At 33.3% G+C, this 24,458-nt stretch overlaps 1 protein-coding gene across 1 annotated transcript in view; it reads right to left on the bottom strand.

The window, feature by feature from the left end:
- The window catches only part of kuz (zinc-dependent metalloprotease kuz), an 85,928-nt gene that overhangs the window by 12,607 nt on the left and 48,863 nt on the right, over window positions 1-24,458 (bottom strand). The window contains exons 4-6 of the mRNA XM_068775396.1: window positions 16,923-17,114; window positions 1,634-1,790; window positions 443-599 (exon numbers count right to left, since the gene is read on the bottom strand). Of these exons, the coding sequence (XP_068631497.1) occupies window positions 443-599; window positions 1,634-1,790; window positions 16,923-17,114 (506 nt within the window). The remainder of the gene's footprint in view (window positions 1-442; window positions 600-1,633; window positions 1,791-16,922; window positions 17,115-24,458) is intronic.

Below are 24,458 nucleotides of genomic sequence, written 5' to 3'. Positions count from 1 at the left end.
TGTAGAACATGTACACAAAGAAAAATATTTTAAGTTAATTTTCTTAACAACACGTAGAAAGATGACTTATACGCAAATTATTGGTAAGTAAAACCTTATTATAAAGCACTGTTTACGTCAAGAAATATATAGCGGAAAGGTAAAAAGTAAAGGTTCTCTCCCATAGCCCCACTCAATTCGCTACGTTTTTTTTATTGTAGCATGATTTCTACCATTGTGTTAGTATGTATAAAACGACATCAATTTGTCATTCGCAATGAACGTGCTTCCAAAATTCTGTCTAAAGTTCCTAACAGCGTAATAACCGAGCGCTTCAAATAATAACTTTCACGTATTACAATCATAAAACGTGTTCAAGTCTTGCGTGAAACAAGCTAAGATTAATGTAGAGCGAAATTGTTCCTCGCGTCTGACGTTTTCTTTAAAAAAGCAATCAACTCACATCCGGGAAGCCCTCTCTGACGTGCCGCCATATTAGAGGATCGGTCTCTATGAACAGCGAGCAAGTGTTCCTGTTGTCCTGTGCCGCGCGCCGCGACCGCGAATGCTCTCCGGTGTTCGCGGCGCGCGAGTATTTGTTGTGATGATGTTCCCAGTACCTGTGTACATACACACCATCATTATGGATTTTAATTAATACAGGAGATTTAATTTAAAGGGGTGAATGTGTACATGATTTGCTGTCAATGTATGGTACACCCTATCCAAAAATCGATAATATAGGAAAATATAGGAGTTCTAAAAGTCGCTTTACTATATATTCAAATTAATAGCAGCTTGCAGATTTTGTATTGTTAGAAGTGATTAGCCTGAACCGTTCAAAAAGAAATAATAACTTAATGTAATAACTTTATACGGGGTGAATGGAAAATCTCTCTGTACACGTAAAGAAAAAAAATACATAAACAGTACTGAAACCGGTCGCTGGCACTAATACAGAAAGTGATATTTCAGTGATTTTCTTTGAAGTAACTCCTCGTAAAATAATACCTCCGAAAAAACCAATAAATTCAAACCGTTTATCAAAAATATAAAACGTTTAATAATACAACTTGAAAGTGAATTGCTCTAAATATCACTTTAGAATTATTTGTAAAAATGAACGCAAAAAAAAACACTTCAAACTGATTTTGATGTGTCTTAAATTATACATTGCGTTTGGAACCTTTGTCCACCATCCATTATAGGTAATAAATAAATATAATTATCACTCATAATAAATCTAATTTTTATAAAATTTTGCTATTACAATCATAAACGTTCTAATAATATAGTATTATGTTTTAGTAATAATATGTGTATATGAATAAATAAATTACTAGTTCTCGACATTGATGCACATTTAAATCAAAAAAAGAAAATTGTATGTGGACACGTTGCGGCCGTCCTTCGTGACCTCATTTCTCCATCAAAAATGTGTTTTGCCCATGGTCTTTCTTTTCTGGACCCACGAATACCAATTTTGTAGACTTTTGCACGAGGAATCTAATTTTCTGGCAATATATCCTGTCTTTTTCCAATTGAGTCTTTCCGTTCTAAGGCCGATATCTGACTTTGCTCTGATTTCTGAACCACGTTTTCGGTTCCACAGCGTATCAGCGACCAGTTTTCAAATTAGCTATGAGTTACTAACCTAGGGGGTTCGTCTCTTAAGCTATTGGGGTGTGGTGGGGAATGTGATGGTGGTGAAGGCGCTGGTGAAGTTGGCGGGTCGTCGTCAACGCCCGAATTCTGTATGCGGTCCATCCATTGCACAACCTCGTCAGTGATTCCACAACCGCCCACATGACCTGAGAAATAATAATAAATTATTAATAATTTGCTTTACAATTTAATTCTATAACACACGCTTTTTATATTCCTACTTGAATATAAATTTTGAGTCCTACTAAATGTCGCACTGTCTATTCAATCTTTAACATCTTCGAACGTGAACGTTTTTCCCTGCATTTTTTAGTTGTACTGTAAAAATCTGTTGCATAAACCGTGTAAAAATGTCTAAGGTGTGACTGCTCCCGAAAGAATTACGCACCCGTGTTCATAATTTATGTTTCATTACAGAACTATACGACGCTGAGCATTCGATACTGGCAATAATAAATACCGTCACAAATCTCCATCAACTTCGCTTGTTAATTTGTTCTCTAACGAGCTAGTGTTAATTAATGGAAAATTTCATTACAATGGTCATGTAATTATAATTGGCAATTACAACAGTACTTATAATTTTATAATGAGTGGAACTTACGTTCCTTAAATATATGCACTTTACATTATATTAAATGTTATATAATTGATATTAAAATCAAAGATCCTCACGATGCCCGGTTTTACGCGAGTCACTTCGAGCCACGACCCACGTCGCGTCTTCTGGCTTGTGGTCGCTATTCGAGTACTTATCGGAGCTAGTCAGTCAGTCGAGCCAGGCAGTCATTTGCACGAAATCACCCATTGCCACTACAGACGAGTAATTCCTCGAGATATGTCGGTGACTTTCCTTGTCCTGTTGATTTCATAATTTCTGATTCGATGTCACAACGATGCTCCATACAAAAGTTTCTACATTGCTAAATATCCAGGTCACCAAGAGGAAAGATCTTGAGCTTTTTTGTAAGGCCCAACGACTACGTCCCTAGTCCAGTTCATCGTTCGTCGGATAGTATATTGATAATAAAAAAAAAACATTACTAAGAATACATTTTTAACATAGTATACATAGCGCAGTAGCATTTCACCCCTAAATTTTTCAAGAACACGTTATGTTAATATCCTTTGGCCCGTTGCCACAACTGAAGGCGGCGCGAGTACGCGTACAAAACATGAAAATTCGAGACATATGGTCATTGAAATGTTAAACTAATCCAGCTTTACTAGTTGTACCACATGCTCTTCTATTTTTTATCTACCCTCGCGACACATTAACCAAGAACGCAATCTGATTTAAAACACGAACCGCATTGTCGTCAAGTTTGTGAAAAATACTAAACAATAGACATGGCCAGATTCTTTTAAGCTACTATGCAATACGTACAAAATTAAGGAATCGATTAAATTTTAGTTAAAATATGAAAATTATTATATTATAATTAGGGAATAAAATAAATATCTGAATAAGATCAGAAACGTAAAATAAAAATAAAAGATACATATTACATTGCACGTGTGGTACACGAACGTTTCGTTCACAGAAAATGTAGAAAGTAAAAATAAGCTTTTCGTAAAATATACTTAAAAATACCTGATATGCGATAACAGAATTCATATTGCTCGACAATACCAGGGATATTTTGAGCCTTTACCAAATATATTACAATACTTTTTCCAATGTTTATACATTTTCATTGCAACGATTTAACGAAGCGACATTAAGTTGACTGAATGATTGGTGACAGCTGTACTTTATACAAAACGATTGTTGAGCTTTTTTAAACGTTAATGTTTCTGAGTTTATGTTCGTGTGTGTCAGTAAGCGAGTTTATTCCTTTGATTGACAAACATATGTTGCCTAAAAATAGATGCTAGCCGAAAAAAAGTTACGTAACATATAATAAAACATATATATAACAAAATTTTAGTTTCATATACAATTCGAGGAAAAAAATTGGAAGAAAAATGTATTATCATACTTTTATCAAGTTCAAGCAATCGGTCCCTAACTTAACCAAATAAATATTATATAGGGCAAAGAAAAAATTATAGACTCAAAATTTATTATGAGTTTTCAGAAACTAGGCATAGCGCTACGCAGAAACTTGCCATGCCATTTAAAATTTGCCATTGATTTTTGCATAGGGTGTACCATACAATTAATTAACAGCAAATGCGTTAATATTATATATACCTTATATAATTATAACAAATCACTCTGTATAAGCCAATGGCATCGCTTAACGTAAATATATCACAAAGTTACAAGGTCCCTCACGTATTTTATGGACGGAAGTAGTCGTTGCGATATTTCGCATAATATCGCGGACGTTTTAAATTATTCATGACGAAGCCTAAAGTTTGTGGCTCAAGTAGGCGGGTAGTGAAAAAAAGAGAATATCTTCGCTTCGAGAATAATCTATTGGTGCTACGATATTTATCACAGTTAACAGTATAATATTGAATACAATACTAAACTTAATATACTTACCAAGTTCATACATATGCATATTGAAAAGTAACTTTTACTAAACAATTAACAGGCCTGTTAATTGTTTAGTAAAAGTTACCTTGTTTTTAACGAAGTGTGAAGAAGTTTATTAGTTAAATAATAAAGTAAAGAAATATTTTTTGTACTACCCAATGATCCTTACCACAATACATCACATAAACTTCGAATTTCTACAGTTTCTAAGCTACTTCTTGTTTGTTGGATCATCGGTTGTTTAGGTTATATGCATTGTGTAATAAATCTTACAAGTAAAGAAACGTGATCATTGGGATATGGAAACACCAAATATCAAGGGGCAAATTCCGTAGTCTTACAAAATGAAACTGTATCTTAAATCTGTAATCAATAACTTCTATGAATAATACTCGATATACTCGCTACTATTAATGTATTTCTTTATTTACTGTAGTCTATTAAAATTAAAGTTCACCTTTATTTCTTACTTCATCATTAAAGATGTCTGAAAATTGTTGCTATTTTCCAAGACTAAAGAAAAATCGATTCCATCATTACGTCTAAAACATGGTCCCTAGGAGTAAGAGAACAAAGGCGTTAAGGCAGGGGTGAGCGGATACATAAGTACATAATCGTAAAACCGAGAGGGTGCAATGAATGCAAGTGGAAGAAGGATTAATTAATTTAAACGAGTAAGGGAGATGGTCTTGCGATGTATTTATAAATAATAGAGAGAACTGTAAACCTCCCATATATAAAATTGAGTTTATTTGAGTCTTACGTCGTTACATTTCTTTTTTTTTTTGATTGTCGTTGAAATACATTGCGAAAAATTACTTGTTTAAAAAAGTGTTCGAAACAATAAGACGAAAATCTGCTTTGGCGCGACTTTTAAATAGCGGTCGTTGATACATCTAAGATGTCGCCCGCTCTAAACCAGCTTGAACAGCTCAGGCTTGATAGAACTTCTAGCTTAACGATAAAACATCGAAATGCGTGATCTGCGTTTAATAGCAAAATATATTGACTATCAAATAAAATTTTAGGGACCATAGGAATTTCTTATGAGCGACTCGGTAACTCAAGTAGTCACCATTAGTTTTGCCATGTTTGGTAAAGATCTATAATTTTTTTATAGAATTTTGATAATGAATGACTTGGTTTACGATTAAATTAAATTAAATTAGAATTAAAACAATCTAACGAGAGCGAAGACAATCTCCTGATTGTAGAAGCTGAACGAATTTAGTTTTTTAAGTATGCACCGTACATTAAAAAAAAACAAAAAGAAACGCTCGGGATAACTCAGAAATGAAATAGTGTTTCATCTAAAAAAACGTTCCAGCTAACACGTTTGCAGAATCGATGACTAATGATTGTGATTATTATTCAAAATTACTGCTGCTTTTAGACTATTTTCTTATAACTCTTCCGACGTTCCAATAAGTAATAATAAAACTGCACATAATATTTCACTAACCGGAGAACTCGAAGTTAGATTGATTTATATTTTAAAGCTCAATTTTTTTTTATATCGGAGCTTTGAAATATAGACATAACAAGCATCCAACGCAAAGAGATTAAAATAAATAATACGGTTATAAATAGAGATTTTGGTTCAAACTTCTATTTTGTACTTAATTAATGTTTTTTTTTATTTTCAATCCATCTCTGCTTTCAATTAATTTATTACAAACCTATAGACCAGGAATGAGATTTAAGTGAAAACAAAACTGAAAAAGAGTTTAGTTAATAATTATCTATCGCCAACCCGTCTAACAAGCGTGGCGATTATGGTACATCCCCCCATATATATCTCTAGGGAGGCCTTGCAGTAGGCGACTATAGGCAATTAAGGTAGAAAGAAGTAAGTAAACATTGAAGAGAGAAAAATTTTTTCACTTTAAAAATAACTAAATTGTCCGGATTTTTCAAATGAGCATGCATTTATACATTGCTATGGTCTGAAGTTATGACGACAATGATTGATTATTTTTCGGTAGTCACTGTCGGTTGGAGAGTATAGAGCATACTCTGCAACCCAATTGATTTCAAAATCAAAAGTGAAACACAAAATTGCCTAAAAACATATTACTTATCTATGATACCACCCACGAAAAAAAATGTACCTCATAGCCTATTTATATCCCAATATTATAGTCAACAAATATGTCAAAACATATATTGCTCTATTCCTACGCTTATATGCGTAACAAATTGATAGGTACCAAAAGGTACTGGGCACACAATAACCACGGCTATTACGCAACGGGTTTTGGTTTCCATGTATTAATATTAGATATAATTTTGTACTACATCGCCCGATAGTTAAGGTTTCAATAAAATCGCTGGTTGCGGGCAGCGCAAGTCCGGATGTGTTTGCGATCTGCGGGAAAGGTCTATGCCTCGCAGTGTGCGTCTATCGGCTGACATGCGGATGATACTGTCGCAATACTACCGATCGATTTGTAAAGTTTATAACTCTTTTTACAATAAAGAATTTTCAGGAGATTTCTTTTTAAGAAAAGTATTTATATCGCTAGACTTTCCACAACTGCATTCGGAACATTCAGTTACGATTTTTGATATGGCTGTAAGATACGTGCATTTTATCCCATCATAAGGAACGTAAGTATAGGTGGTAGGCGTGAGTATAATGAATGTAATTATATGCAAAATGCAGCGAGTAAATATCGGATTTGTGCGCAGCGCAGGCATTAACGCGGCGTGCCGGCAGCGAGTAATTTCCGCTATCTGGCGGTCGCGCAGGAGCTTCGTTAAAATGCAGCGTGCCGGATGCGAAACGCCAATGCGCCCTAACACGACACATGAGCGAAAAAATACTCCGCCATTCAGCGCATTTTAATTTTAAAACCCCGTTGCTTCGTTTGCGCTGTGATTTTTTTTCTTCTCCCACTCACTCCGCCGTCACTTTATTCTCTTTGCATTCACGTGCCTCAGTCACGGCGCGAGGCGGACTAAACTAATATGCCGTTATTTAATTTTTTAAAAAGGATTCCCGCTATTTCGACGCCATTATTTTTTTTAACGAGAAGCAGATTTTAAGGCATACTAGTGATTTTTGTACGGACAAGTGTTACTTGTTTCCTGTAACCGAGGTTTTAATTATGAATTAAAATCCGATGTCATCACTACGAAGTTGTTTACACAGTTGTACCAATATATATACGTAAACAACGTATAGACGCATAGTAAACGCCTATAGTATAAGTACGCATGCTTCAGCTAGTGTTTTAATTCTTTGACAATCACGTTAAACTCACCACACTCCGACACTACTTTAGTTAATTAATCAACCTAAGGTACAAATATTTTTCATACCAAACTAAAGTAAATTAAAAAAAGATTAATGATTTATAATCAAAATCTAACATTATACGTAATAATTTATAGTGGCACGAAGAAAAATTAAAAGGATGGTGTTTGTTATAAATCAAATAAAATTTCTTTATACTTAACAAACCGTATTGGAATAAAAGATTTGTAACAATATCATGAAAATGTAAAACACCAAGTATGCGTTTTTAATCAAAATTGGCTAAACATTAAAGCCTCCATAAACGGACACCGACTGATAGTTTTTAATACGGATAGCGATAAAACATAACGTTAATTATAAAGTTTTCAAAGCGTTCCGTGCATGCTTTCAAAATATGAAAATAAAGTTTGAGTTTCATTAAAACATTATTAAACCGCATAAAAATATTTTTTTAAATGAAGTAAATATAACATTAAATTTATTTTAAAGCAAGATTGTGATAGAGTACATCACATTATACAGGTGAAGTGCTTTTGTCTACCATTAAAGGGTTTACTAAGTTTATGTCCCGTAAATTAATAGAATATTCCGTTAGTTCCTAGATATTCCCATTGAAACAGCGAAATATCCGCATGAGTCAGCGATAGCAACAAGAAGTTTTATCTGTAACATTTAAATGGCGACGTAAGCGGTCTCTAGCATGCCATAAGCGATGGTTTTGCATCAAACTTAGTTACTTAATGTTTTTGTCGCGGGACATACAATTTAAAACAAAATTATCCTAGCTTGAATAAAACAAGATTTATGTATTATTACGTTACTTGCATATGCAGATGAATAAATGTTTACTCACGTTCAATTAGGATATTACAATTTTCCTTAGTAATAATAAATTTGTTCAGTTTTTATTTTAAATACCACTACTCTATGATATTTAAAAAATACAAGTTGTTTGGTTATAGTGTAAAAGCTTTAAAGGTGTGAATGTTAAGCTCATTTTTTTTTTCAATTAACCTATGGTTCACCCTATCCAAAAACAATTGTTTCGGAAATAATAACGTAATGATAATATAGTAAGATACATACAAAAATTAATTATTGTTTATTACCTATGTCTCTAGTCTTCGTACCGCCAGAAGTTATTTTTTATCGCATTTCAAGAAAACCTTTTTTTTCAGAGTGATCACTTTGTACCGAAATGATAACCATTCACCTTGTATAACCTATTTTAAAAAAAAATTCTTCTCCCTGCCGGTATACACTTATCTTAACAATAGTGTTAAGTTTACGAGAAGACTAAACAAATAGGCAATTGGCGCGTATCTTGGTGTGGTTAAATGGGATTGTACGCGAATTGCTACCAAAAAGGAATTGTGGAACTTGCCCATTCCGCTGAAATAAATTAATAACACGCAGATTTCATTTCGTGTGCGCGTATGTAGCCGCTGTAGCAGATTGTCGTTCCCGTTTGGATACATCAAATATTTACACTTTTACTAAGCGAAACATTCGAAGAGCAATGGCCTCTAAGAGAGGTTGTAAATCTTTCGGTTCTTAACGGGATTTTTACGATACTTTAAATTCTGCCTACGCTTGCTAATTTTAATCTTTGATACTCACAAAGCCTATGTATAACCCGAACAACGTTTTTTAAATGAATTTCTTTGTGTATCTCATCTGCATATATAATCTTATACAGCTGATTAAGATGACAATTATCTTCTTTAAGCTCATAAAACATAATACGCCGGAATATAATGTAGATTTCTGTGGGTCTTAAATGGACTTCCACAACATAGTACGAATTTTCTAACTGATTTAATAAATATTGAAACAAATTTTACAATACGTTTTTATAGCCATTTGATTGTTTTGATTGAACGTTTGTATATAAAACAATTTAAATGCGCTTATAATGGATTGACGTTGTTTAATCAAACTTCCATTAGGTATACGTCGCGGAGCGTAAAGATAAGGCTTATACGAATCAACTTCCGCGACTAATACCAGCGGAGCTCTGTAAGTATTAAATTGCCAGATTTAGGTGGAATTGTTTTTGCGACAAATGAAATATCAGGAGCAGTTTGCCGGTTAAACCCTCTAAGCCGGGCGAGCAATTTGTACGAGAAGTTCGTACGGCACGAGTCGACGTGACGTGTAGAATCGCAAGCTAGCCGAGTTTAGGGACACTTAAGAGTTCTATTGTGTAGTAAGGCTTTACGAAAATAAACAAATAAAGTAGATAAACGTTTAATAGACCAAAGTTTACCACGTGGCATTTCAAGTTTGCGCAATTCTGTGCTACGAGACTAAAATTATTTCGCATTATGTTATTAAAGAAAACGTTATGAGTTTTGTTAACCACGAAATTGGTCAGCATATACATGTAAATCACAGGAAGAAATGTTATAATGATTGTTGTTTTTTTTGTTTTTAATTTTGAATCCTAATAATAAAACAACAATTACAGTTAAGAAACACTGGAGAAAGATACTCCGCCTTTTTCTGCGTTGGACTATATTGGATTTGTACCTAAAAACCCCGATGATGCTCTTGCAATATAAGCGGAGTGAACAAAGAAAGTAAGTCTTCGGAAAGGCATTGATTTCCCGCACTCCCAGTCGGATCTATTCTTTTATTTCAGTTGTCAACTATAGCACTAGTACAATTTTCTTATAAAGCATAACCGAAACTGCTATACTGCGCCTTACGTACGCGCGGCTGAATAGGGAGGAATATCAACCTCACTTTTTCGTCAGCCCGCCCTCAACGCTCGCGTATGCTGCACACCCCGCCGTGCGTAGGGTTCACAGGTTTTGGTAATACTATACCAAAAATAATTTCATCACTTAGTTTTATACCATATCTTAATTTAAAAAGTCGAAACAAAGAAATGAGAACACAAAGGTCAGTCGACATAGGTTGCGATTCACCGGCGACAAATACTAAATTACAGAACAATAGCGTGTCAAAACTATAACCAGAGTCGTAGAATTAACAAACCACTATTCGCAGTATACAGCAGGGAGTGTATCCGTGCATTAAACTAGAACATTTTGACCACGGCCCTCATGCGGCGCTGATTGTTAACAATGCACCTCGTTCCCTGCTCCGTAGCTTTTGCATTATACAGTAGCTTAATGGTAGCGAGCAATTTGTTCACAATTGAAATGCATATTGATTTGCAGTTTCGAATACATATAGATCTATAAAATGGTTGTAGTAGAATTCTCTAATATAGAGATTGCTAAAATATAACGAAAATCCCTGCAGCTTTTTCATGCCACTCCATTTTAAAAATAAAAACAGCGCGTATATGGAGACCACAACGCTCGTATATGTATATTTGAAGAATATAAAATTTAAAATACATATAAGCTTGTTGTTATTTAATTTATTGCGTAATCATCACGTCAGCAGAAAGACGGCTACAGAAAGAAGGCATAGGCCTCCCCATCACCACGACGACGATCTTGCGTTGCCCACAGTCAGCGGCTTTGCGCCACACCTTCCTTACCTATGTATTGGGTCCACTTAATGGTCATTGCATAGTTAAGATACTATTTATAAATTTATTAGGCTTTAATATAGGTGAAATTTATTATATGAAATTTTTATTACCTTTAATATAAGGTAAATTAATACGCTATTATGGTCGAGATGCATCACTGATCTAAACGTGAATTCCTTGATTGTTTAATCTTTTTACGATATTTAAACTAAATTAATATTAAGTTAAGAAAAATCTGAAAAATCCTATTAGTGTCACGATAAAACGTAGGGTTATTTTTTTAAACATCGCGAAGCATAATAATTGATATTTATTGTACCAATACCACCGTTTAAGATCCACACAAATGTTAGATATTTCATTTTTATTAAATCTTTGCTACTAGAATGCTAATAGAAGTGATTTATTCTGAGCGCGCTGTAAATATTTCACATAAATTCGTATAAAGTAAATCAACAGCACAGTAAAAATAACTTTATCACGACAATAAATAGCAATCATTTTCGATTGTACAAATCGACTCTTTCATATTCAAATAACAAGCTGGAGCTAAATGAATAAAAAAGGGACGGACCCCCCAATACAACTGTCCAATAAGTCGTAATGAAAACAAATGCAGCTACAAACACGGCCCCTGTTTACATCACTACCTTTTTACTTCATTCCTATCAAATGAATGTTTTATAGAAGATAGAATGATGTACGTGTTGTTCATCGTATCAACGATTCTTTGTACATCGCGATAGAATGGATAACATGAATTACACCAAAAAACAATGCTTAATTAATTCAACTTACTGAATAATCCTATAAAATTCCGTTTACAGAACTAACGCTTTAAAGTAATAATAAGTAACATATATAATAAATGTCCAAGTAAGTATATGATAAATGTCCAAAAACATTGTTTTTTTATTTGATATTGTTTTATGAGTGAAGTAATTGTGAATAAAAATTCACCAACGTAGTTTGAAAAATTTCTCGACTGAAGTGGCATTGGGCGGGGCATAACGCTCGTACAACCGACAACCATTGAGGCCGCAAGGTACTCGAGTGGAGACCACGAGCCGGTAGACGCGGCTCGGGTTAGACCCTAATTAGGTGGACCGATGACATTGTTAAGTTCGGGGGATATCGCTGGATGCAGGCAGTGCTAGACAGGTGATCAAGACAATTGTTGTACCCAAAGCTTGGCTTTGCAATGAGCATCTATTAGCTGACATAATGATAATGATGATGACGAATTGAGAATAACAGCCATTGTTTATAGTTTCAAGAATTATCCGATTTATAAATGTATTTTTTCACGTAAGTAAATAAGGGCAATGGAGAAAAGCTTTTTTATATATGATCGAAAACCTCTTAACGACGTGCCTTTAGCCAAATGTACGCAAAGCTTAACCGAAATGTTACTCTGTATAAAAATGGACTTTGTATCTTCACGTACATGTTTTATAGAGAGAAATAGTGTCCTTGTTTGTTTTCTTTTATGCCACAAGGCGCAGTCAACAATTGTTTAGAAGTTTCCTCAAAAAGTTTAGTGCCGAAAAGGTAGAAGACGTACTTTTTCGGCAAATATTCCATAATTTACAGGAAGGAAGTTGTTGTAACGTGAGACGTAATATGCACAAATTCATAAAAATATAATACAACGAACGAAGCCCGCAGAAATCTACATAAATCAGACGATCTAAGCTCTCTAAACCAAAACTATTTTTTTTAATATTACATACTGACACGTTCCTGTAAGCTATCATTTAAAACAATCAATTATAAATACTACAACAGACTTACAGGGTTAAAATAATAAGCCGATTTAAAGAAGTAACAACAATGTAATTTGTGTTCCATAGGATATTGTTACAGGTTGTGATGTAGAGGAACGTTATAGGCAGATTATGTCGAATAGTATTTGGATTACACCTGGCTTATTTCGTTACGTTCTAAAATTAACAAAATAACAAAAAGTTTTATTTTCTAAATAGACAAGGAAAACTCTTTTAGAATGCAACTTCGTTTAATTTCGTTACTTTAATAACGTTATGTTGAAAATTTAATACTAAACCATAAGTAGATTCCATATAAAGGCTGAAGGTAAAAAAATATTAATAAAACATGTAATAGGTGTTCCTTGTTTATGTATTTTGGGTTATTTAGTAAGTTTGGTAAAATAATTTGATAAGAATATAATTAAAATATTTCAAACACTAAGTAAATATTTTTTTTAGGAAATATCCCACCTCCAGCTTAGTTTATAAATTACTAAAATTTAATGATAAGCGAAAAGATTAAACTTAATTTCAGAAATTGTTTAATTTACCTATTTACATGCTTGTGCGGGGTCGTCCATGTTAGTTTCCTTTGCATGTTTAAACATTATTTTTATTGTAACAACACCAATATTTTAATGAAAATCATCGATCAATATAGTGCTACTGAATGGTATTATTTTTTAATAGACAGAGAGATTAAATTCCATTGTATTCGGTTTGGTAAAGTGAGATACAATATCAAAACACAAATAAGAAATTAACGGCTCAAACCATAATTGGTTTACAGCTCCACAAATTATCATCGTAAAACAGGCGTTGACCGCAAATGAGGCTATTGGAGTATTATTCTTTAGTCCTTACAGGTAATATCGCGTCTCTAACTTGCATTCTCGCCGCCAATGCGGTTGTAGACTACAAATAACATAATTAGAATTAAAAAAACGAAAAATATTGGGAAGATGTAATCTTAGAAAAAGTCGGCTTTCTTTGCTTTCCATTATTGGTATTCTTAACATAGGTGTATAAAACAACATAGAAGCTGTACAAAATAAAGTATTCATTACTTTGATATTAGATAAGACGTTATACGAACATAATAATACTCATGACTAAAATTATACAGTTTAATGAATAAAAAAAAACAGTTTTATTATACCTTTAGCGCAGTGTGGATATTTAAAATATTTCATTATTTTTCACCTCCTTAAAAAAAGAACTTTTAATTACGTAGTAATAACGCAAAGCGAGAAATACAAAAGTCGGAGAAAGATAATATTCCTTAATTATACCGATTTTATTTTTCATTTAGTAAAAGGGTAAATACGGAGAATAAGATAAGCGGAAAATGTGCTTATGTATATTCCAGGTGAGGTTCATTGTACATACCGCACTGAAATTGCGCCCGTTAAGTTGGCAAAAATGTAAAGAACGACGCTCGGGCGTGTTGTCGAGACGAAATTACCATTTCAGTGCAGCCTACGGACGAATGAATATGTATCGCTCGGCGCGGAATGTGGGCCGGTCTGATGGCAATTTTGTAAGAGAACCCGAAATAAACCTAAATATGATTAGATTTATGTTGCCGGTATTGGCCTTGTGACTAAATATAGAAGTAACTATTACCTTCTTAAACCACAATTAGGTTGGACAAAAGTAAACTATTAGTTGTAAAAGTGGAAACATTGGGCTGGTAATAAACACATTTAGCATTAAATGGGTGAAACATATAGCAAAATCAGCTTAAATACGACAAGTCATGCTGAATAACTTAAAAAGTAACGAATTTGGATGACCAGCTTTGTAATTAGAGTGAATTTTACGAAGCGTTGTCGCAATCAGCCGGTGACAGCGCACGGGGCAAATGGGATTAAACTTTGTTAAACGACCTTGCGTAGAGATCCATTTGGCGCGCGACACTCTGTGGTAAAACTTTCCGGAGCCTCCACCGCCTCTATGCCGCTCAGTTCCGAATTTCAGCGGTTAATGTTGTTATTGCATACGTGGTGAATTCGGTGCCTGATTTAATACGATTAACACAATGTGTGCCCCGATTGCAGCGGGAGATGTGCAGACTCGAAACTATTAAACAATACCGCAAAGAGAAACTACTGTTTCAATACACACAGCCGTGGTTATTGTACGTGCAACATTAACTTATTTAACCATTATTATAATAATTAGTACGTATATTATGAGATTGAGAATTGATCTACATTCTACAAAAATATATGACTAAATATTAGCTGTGAACGTTTGAAAACCTGCATCTTATATCAAGTGAAATTTTTTTAATGTTTTTACTGCCGAAGACTACCACTTAAATCAAATATTGATAAATGAAGCATTAATAAGTAAAAAAAAAAACTAAATTGTACTTTTAATAGTATTACAAATCATTTTCCTTGCACGTCATAAAACCTATATATATATATATATATGAAACCAATGTAAACCGTACATTTAAGATAGTTTGAAACAACTAAAATAGAAAGGTGTCAAACTTAAGCACTACCACTATCCTTTTAACATAACTTTCCGTTTCAATATCTAAAACAGGAAAATTGTTTTTTTTTCTGATGATATGTTTAAAATTATCATACTTTTCCTTTTTCCTAACGAAGTGTAACGAAAATGAATCATATTGTTATTTGATTCTATCAACGGTATCAATATATTTAACATCAAGACAGAAAATAGCTTTTCGTTTCAGCAAAAGACTTCGTTTATAATAATAATTTCAGTCATAGGACGCCTCAGCAGAGCACAGTTCACAACAAGGTCCTATGTCCCAGACTTCGTCTTTGAACTATTAAATAATAGCCTATAAAGCTGTTACCTTTTGTACGACACAATTTCAATTATTCAAATTTTGATTACAGTTTGTTTAATTATATAAATAATACTGTATTATAATACAGTTGCGATCAGTTCTTACGATAGTAACAAAGCCATATTACTAAATATTTGAGACATTTTGTAATATAAATATAACCAATGATTTTCTGGTACGTTTTAACCTCGTATTTATTATATTATGACTATTTGAAGCGATTTTTTACGAACTAATTTTATTTTCTAGAGACCACGTGCCTGGAAATTAACTTAGCCATATACCAGTGTAAATATGAGTTATCAATTGCAATTTCCTACACGATTCTTCGCGCACTAGTGTAATTGGAAAAAAAATAAATGTCATACAATAATCGACGCCGCTCGCGTGCGATTCTCGTCTAACGTGAACAAACATTACGTAGTTTGGTAAATCCGATTTATCCTTCCGACACGAAAAAGGAAATCCTGACAAATAATCACTGTAGTAAATCAAGACGAAAGGCGTATACATTTTTCCTCTGTGAAATTGTGAACTAAGAATTCGATATATTTCAATGTTATTTTTTCCCATATTTATATAATGTATATTTAATTTAACATTACTTTTTTTTTTGAATAATGCAAACTAATCTTTCATTTTTATTTTCATTGCGTCACTTATTAAATTCGAAATTTTATTTAAAACAAAATTATCCAATTAAAGAGATCGCAACATTGAAACCTTTCGAAAAACAATTTTCATAAATTTACGAGTAATTGATTTATGCAGCAATATAAATTCACACCGTATAACATTTTTATATATCACACTGTAAGCCAAGCAAGATAACGGTCAGGAAGTCGCTATTATATGTCAGCGCTCCATGACTACTCGGCGGGATTGAAAATATTATCGCTATGTCAATTTTATTTTTACACATATTCTTATCGTGTAGATTAAATTTTTTCCTGTTAATGTAAAGCGGCAGTAGGCGGGGCGTATACCTAGTGCAACCGCTGGCCAAAGATTCTGGAGTGGCGACTACGATCCGGAATAAGTGGTGTGGGTAGGCCCTCCACAACTAAACCGACGACATAGATCAGGAAAGTAACGGAAATCGATTAGATGCTGAAAGTGCAAGGCCGGTCCTCGTGGCGGTCTTTTTGGGAGGTCTATGCCTTGCAGTGGGCGTCTACCGGCTGATATGATAATGGTGATGATCATAATGGAAAATCAGAAGCTACGCCTCGACACCGATGTTTTATCATAAAATTGTCGACAAGCATTTTGTGTAATTAAAAATATCACTAACAAAATAACATACATTATTTAAATCTTTCAGGAGCGTGTGATTTAACCTTTTTTTTTAAAATATTTTGGTTTCAAAAATATAAACTCTATTTTTTAAATTTTCTATTGTACGAATTACTCACCGTGTCGCCTATGGGCGTAGGGATCGTTGACGTCACTCTCTCGGTATATGACAGAGTGAACTCGCGTTCTAGTCCCGTTGGGTGGGAAGTACCTTCGCGCGTGCTCTACGTAGAAAGTACCGTCACTTGTGATCATCTTCCCCTCGAACACACCTTCTGTCACCGAACCGAACACCGTGGATTGAGGGTCATCTGTGAATAAAGCGCCATATGTAATAAACAATAACCTTCAATATAAAAATAGGTTAAAACATCTACGATTAATAATTCTATTTTTAATACTAATTTTTAAATTATGTTGTCATTCGGTAATAACTTTCGGTATTAAAATTACTTTATAGAATAGTGTGCAAATCTTCAGTCATAATTTATTCCAATATATTTGAAGTTAAACTATCGTAAGAGAAATTTAGTCAACGTAATTTTTTTATTATGTTACCTGAAGTCCTCCGCCGTCAAATAGCAGAGACCTTTTATATAGGGTAAATAATTTTTTCATTTAGCTTTTATTTCCGCATTTATTCCCTCTTATTTCTGCGTTTAACGCGAGCTTGTACATTTATTCCTACTTTATTATTTTCCTTAGATTACTTATTATCAATTACTATTTATACATTGCTAATTATCTGCTCTTATTTATATATTCGTTATTTACATTTTATTTTCGATATTTTCTATTCTATTCTTTACATGTAAATTTATTTACTTCTTCTATTTATACTGTTAATTACAATTTGTGCGGGGCATTTTTACACACATACATGGTATTGCGGCACACAGTTCCTCTCAATAGTCCGTAATGTCTTTTTTCTATTTACAATCTTTTCTTATTCTATGTTAATTTGTAAAACGTACCGGAGTATATCTAAAGACTAGATCATATATCCTAATGGAGGTCTTATCCCAAAAGGACACACATCCTCCTTGACTCGGCGCCTTAGTGGTTAGCAAGTTTAACTTTTATATAGGCACCCACAGGAACTTTCTTGAAAAACCCGTTTTTTTAAATAGGTATAGCTACTTTTACTTAAATAAGGAAGCGAGTTACAGAAAAACCGCAGTGTTCCTAAGTTAAGAAACCGCGTCTTCGTATATTTATTTTTGTTCTCACTTCTTTTCGTATTAACCATTTAATGCACCTTAAGTTTAATCTTAATAAGAATAAATAGCTCATGAAGTAAATGAATGTATATGAAGGTAATTCGATGTTTTCTTCTTGATGTTTACTTGTGACGTATCTATTGTTTTATAATGCTTTTATTATAAAATAGCTTAATTAAAAAATCTTATTTTATTTCTAGCGACTTCGCAAATGACCTTTGCATTACAAGTTTATCCCGCAATTCAACCTTAAACCATTACGGTAACTTTTATAACTGCGCATTGTGTGAAGTTTATTTGTTGTTCGGTAGATAAATATTCGTTGTGGTCACAGAACAATATCCAAGTTTGCGGGTGAGCTTTTATTGTAGAGACCACTTTGCAATGACAGAACAGGAACTGAACTGTACTCAGAACCGCACTAGAGACTCCACTCTCTGCATTCAGTTAATGATTTGCGCTCAGTGCTTTAACCTTTTGCATTTTTTATTAATTAACGGATTCAGTTTACACGAAACTACCACTGAAATTATATAGGTAATTCATTTATTTATTTAATAGGTAAGTCATTTTATAACCAGAAAATGTCACTACTAAGGGATACTAAAAGTCAAGAGAAAACGGCAAGCGCAGCCTGATTTCCACCCAGAAGGCAGACAGACGAATTTGTTCTAGGGTAAAGTTTTTCGGTATAATTCAAAGTTTAAATATAATTTAGGTAATATTCAATTAAGTAGTTATTGTTATACCAAATTCTATCCGTAATTATAAAAAACAACCAATGGTCCATGCTGAGCGAAGGGGATTTCTGGTGCCTTAATGAAAAAAAAGACGATCTTGAGACTTGCGTTCGTTCGTCGTTAGTTCGATATCCGGGGTTTAAAGTTAGAAAATTTACACTTTGTGAATTATGAAGGATTGCCACTGCTCACATACAAGTTTCCAGAGGATGAGCAGCAAAGTCCTCAACGTACCACAATACCACACTATGATCGCCAACCTGCCTGCCAACTGTGGCGATTATGGTCTATTCTCCCATAGATATCTTTGAGGCAGGCCTGTGCCTTGCAGTGGGAGTCTATGTGCGTTTGAGGTGGAGGTAGGTAATTAAACATTAAAGAGAGAAAAACATATTTACTGTAACAGAGCTAACATCAACAATGCACGGACTTCTTAAACTAGCAAGAATTCATATATAGCTATTTGTTTTATAAACAATATACGTAGCCGTTGAAACTTATTAACGAGTCCCCAGTAACGCGAATAGTTACGTTAGGTGGGTAAATGAGCTTTAGTTAGCCAGAACGATATTATGTAAAACGTGTGACCCGGCCCGTACGTTGTTTAAAATGTTATTTTTTTATTGCGAAATATTAAATATCCCGAATAGTAAAAGAAAAAAAATAGTGCGTAATTAGTGTTTAGTTTAAATGATTGTGTTTGAATGATCGTGCATTCTAACGAATTGGATTAATTTATACTATTTCGAGCATTATTATTTTATTGGCTTTATCAAGAAAATACTGTAAAGATACCACCTTAAATAGCCCAACATAAGTATTGGGCGATGAAAGTGCTGGTAACAGAAGAAACTTCATCAATATGGATTATCCACAACGGGCAATACAAGCGAGATTCTATACCATATAGCCATTCAAACATACATCTCTAGGTATAGCCATCACACGCATATATATATATATTTAAATATACATATAAATGGTGAATAATGTAATTAAAATGTAATTAATATCTGTCATATTCATAAAAATATTTGGAAAAATGTTCCTAAAAGGTAAACAGAATAATATGACAAAGACATTCACAGACAAAACTCATTACAGGAACACTGAACTGTTACGTGAGGAATAACACGAGAACTAAAATATGAAACTGGAGAGTAAACAAGAATATGAAGTTCTACATTAATCGAGCGAGCATCTTTTACTGAACCTATTTAGTTCAACTCTTTGTTTGTTTCATGTTATATACATTACATCTTTATAATTGACACATTTTATTTGCCACTAGTACTCTGAGTGGATTATTAATAAATGAATATTCCATAAAAACCTAGACAGGTACTATGACTGATGATTGACATCTTTTCATAAAACCAATTTTACTAACACGGTTTGTTAAACTATGATGGAATTTACATTGTAAATGTTTTCAAGTAGCATTACCCACCTATAAATGTCAGTAAATAGGAGTTGGGATGTATGAACAACCTGTCTCGGAGACTTGATGAAATATGTTACATTATGTTCTGTCCATTTAGTGTATGAGAACGAAGGATTGTAACTTATTTTTTGTTATATATATTTAAGGGCTAGTAAAATATACGACGAAAATTAAATTTAAGATGAAATCAGTGGGTTGCAAAACGACCGGAGAGGTTGTTAAGGAGTTAAATTAGTAGTATTAAAAAATATGAGCATAGTTTTCATTTTGTGTCAAAAGTAACAGCTTGCAAGCTTGCATGTGCCGACACGCAGATAAATTTTCGATTCAATGCGTATTATGATTGACATATGTTGGTTGGGCCTTTGTCTGCCACTGCAGAGGTAATCAAGCACAAGTTTAAGATTCCAGAGAAAAGTAATTGTTTAAACAGCTATTGTTCTTATGTCTCTATTTTTAATATCGAAGTCTTTTATTATTAAACAATGTCTTCTTGTTTTATAGTTATTACGGTTAAATAATGGAACAAGCAAATACTATATATATATATACATATATACATACATACATGTGTATATATACACGTATATATATACACACACGATAACACCTCATCTGTCCTTGCAGACTTTGTACTTCTAAAAATTATTGGCCTGCCGCATACCAATAGAAAAAATAACTTAATATAAAATATTTCAGAGTGATCATTTTATACATTTTTTTAAGTCTTTGCTGACAAAAGCTATAGATTCACGTCTTTCAAGTTTATACATCTATAACCAATCTACCTGTATAATCACAATTTTCTTAAAATATTTATCAAACAAAATATAAGCTGTAATATTTATTTTATATCACTAAAATTAATAGTGAAGTCTATGGTAAATTAATGCCATTCTTTACAACACTAGTAGCCTATTCATAACCCCTTTTATATTATCATTAAGCAAATGTCTCGGATGTCATGTCCAAACGCCATTAAGCCGTTGTACGAATAACACCGTGTTGCGGTGACTCACATCCTCAATAGGCAGGTGACAAAGGTTTCAACACCAAGCAAACTACATTCGAATGCGATACTTTAGCGTTACTGTAACTAACCGTTACGGTTCTCAAGCAAACATACTAAAATTAATAATCACAAATATAAAAGATGTATAGAATACAGAACTACCATTACAATATTTTTAATTTTTATGTTTTCATATAACATACTTTACATGCCGAGGATATCTGTTTAATATTTTATGCACCCGAATGTTTATATGAACGAAAAGTTTCATATGAAATAAGTTATTTAATGTTACAGCATATACAAACAGTAGAAATTATTGTTGTTGCCACCAACACGAGAAAATTATTTTTAATTACACAAAAAAAATGGAAACGATTTGGCCCCTCATAGATTTCCAATAGGACCGGTTGGATGGAACATACATTATCCATAACAATAAAAACTCTCCTTTTAGCTTTCAATAGGTATCAAACATTCTCCGATACACGTATATAGATAAAATTAAAATAATATATCAAACTAATAAATGTTTGAGCGTTCACAAACAAGACAAAGAAATACAAGCGCTTTGAAACATGAAAATTGGACATTAAAGGCACAATAACGACGCCTTATCTTGGAAGTTCAATGTTCGCCTGCTACCAATTGCTATCAAATTGAAGCGAAATTGAATTTTCACAGAACAAATATTCCTTCTTAATAATTTTAATAAGTCATTGACCAAACTTCGGCAAAACATTGATTGTTAAAGCTTATTTTCTTGGAAATCAAATGATGGTAGACGTGATACTGTTTGTACAGGTAAAACGACTAACCGACAATAGAAAAGAAAACATATTTATTACACATAACGATGAATAAATATACACAACATGTACACATGTTTATGGATGTAACAACTTTAAAGGTGTGAAAGGTATAGCTCATTTGCTGTTTATTAATGTATGGTACACTCTATCAAAATATCAGTGGTTTTAGAAATAATAAAACACTTAATAATAAAGTAAGAAAAAGTGTTTTAAAAATTTGAATAACTACAAATTTAAAATTATTTATTGTTTGCTATCTGTCCCTCAGGCTTCGGTCTGCTACAAGTTATTAGCCTGACGCAATCCAATATAAAAAATAAATAAACCTAATATATTTAATAATGATTTCCACCTTATACTGTGTTCGGAAATAGGTGTAAAAGCTTAAAAGTTTTTACGCTTATTATCAATCACCCTGTATATACGTATGTCAGTGATATTCTACTGAAAGTATTTGCGGTGAATTAAAGATTACTTAACAACAACGCAAGGTTTTTTTTTTAAAAAAATTGTAATACTAATACGGGAAACCATCTGCATATGCTTTCTACGCTCCAAAATCTTTTGTAAAGCGAGTACGTTATGAAAAGCTTACCGAAACATGAGTGCTGCGAATTCACCGACATAAATCAAGATAAGCTTCAGCCGAACGTAACTTTAAACGTTAAATCTGCTAATGCTACCAGAAAAAAAACCTTGTCGCGCCCATTACGAAAATAGCTTTTTTGGCAAGGCTCGCCGTCTCTAGCACTCTCAGCGCGACTCCTTTCGTGTCAAATATTTGCTGATTTTTTACCATGTGACAAATATTGGCTAGTCAACTTCTCCCGTCAACTAAATGTTTTATTATCGAGTGCGGTCCACTTAATCTATAACAATTAGTTGGTTATGTTAATTTTACTTTACGTACGGAATGATTACTTAGTGAACGCATTACATAGTTTTAATTACGTATACTTTATAAAGTTAAGTAGTATCTTATGTTACTTAAGTTATTTTTTTTGGCGATCTTTGGGGGGTTTCCTTAGACTTGCAGTGGTCGTGTATGTACTGACGTGATGATCATGACGCTTTGTAAAGCGTATGTGATTAAAATATGGTTATAGGTGAAGATAAGTGACAATTTTCAACAAATTTTACGAACAGTTAATAGTATGTTTATTAAAATAAATAAAAATATAAATAAACTGCTAACACAGTTGCTTAACATCAAAATTATAGATTAATTACAATTTCCTAATTAATGTTTGCGTATAAATTTATTTTTAAGTACGTGTAATAAATAAATACGTGTAGCTACGCTTACAAGACTATTTTGAATTGAAAAAAAAACTCTAAAAGGACAAGAAAGATATAAAATATTAAGCAGATGCACATCTATTATAGAACGAATAGGAAGTCAGCCTACGGCCACCCTTGCACTGTGGAGTTTCGTTGGAGGCGTAACAACTCAACGTTTTTGATCCGCACAGTCCGAGTATGAAACGATCTGCCGGCTTCGTTATTTCCCGCGAATTATAACCCGGATCTCTTCAGGGTCAGAGTGAATAGATACCTAATAAGTCTGAGTGTAAATGATTGGGTAAAGGCCCTCAACGAATTTGTTTTGCCACCTTGAAATAGTTAATTGTTTAACGCTACTTCGATTGTTTTCACTTTCACAACTATGGAGCGGCTTGACATCACAATTATAGATTTAGCGCTAGTTCTATGACTACAAACTAACTCATACGCTCTTTGTTAGTGTTATAAGAAAGATAACGGTAAATTTCAAATAAATTCGATATTAAATTTTTGTGTTTTATAATTTTTTAACTTCTATAATTCCGTGTACGTAAAGAGTTAATGTGGAAGTGGTAAGCGGTCACGGGAAGACCGCTCTGAGCTTTTCAGTATTACAATTAAACTGAACAAAGTGATATAGCAAAAGTGACTTTTGGTAACAAAAGTATCGTGAACTGTCACAGTTAACCCGGCATAATAAACAGCACGGGCGTATCATAAAAGCGGGAGGCTACTGCACCCTGCGCCCGCAGCGACAGCAACACGCTTGCGTGAGCCGCTGCAATCGTTAATGTGGTTAAGCGTGCCCATTGTGGAACTCATTGATGTTGAATTGTGAACGTCGGCCGTTTGCTCGTGTAACAACATGGCTGCTTTCCATTATATTTGTATTGGTGAGAATAAGTCAATTGAGCAAATTAGTTATTTCATAACTAATCTGCTCAATTGACGTTCTATCCAAGGGTTTACCGTATTACTGGTTATCTTTTCCTATGATTAGTTTTCAAGTAAGGCATTTTGCTTTAGTAACATTTAATATAAATTCACATGAAATATAGCAACAAAAATCGTATCCCATCATCATTTACTAGAATATTCTAAATAACCTTTTTATCATTTTTGGTCATAAAATAATTGCATAGA

Source organism: Battus philenor, unplaced genomic scaffold, assembly GCF_028537555.1.
Source record: "Battus philenor isolate CCGP_79_NKW_IND1 unplaced genomic scaffold, ilBatPhil1.0.hap1 SCAF_8, whole genome shotgun sequence".
In the NCBI taxonomy this organism is placed as follows: domain Eukaryota; kingdom Metazoa; phylum Arthropoda; class Insecta; order Lepidoptera; family Papilionidae; genus Battus; species Battus philenor.
The sequence above is the reverse complement of the archived record's forward strand: the minus strand, read 5'-3'. Positions and strand labels throughout refer to the sequence as shown.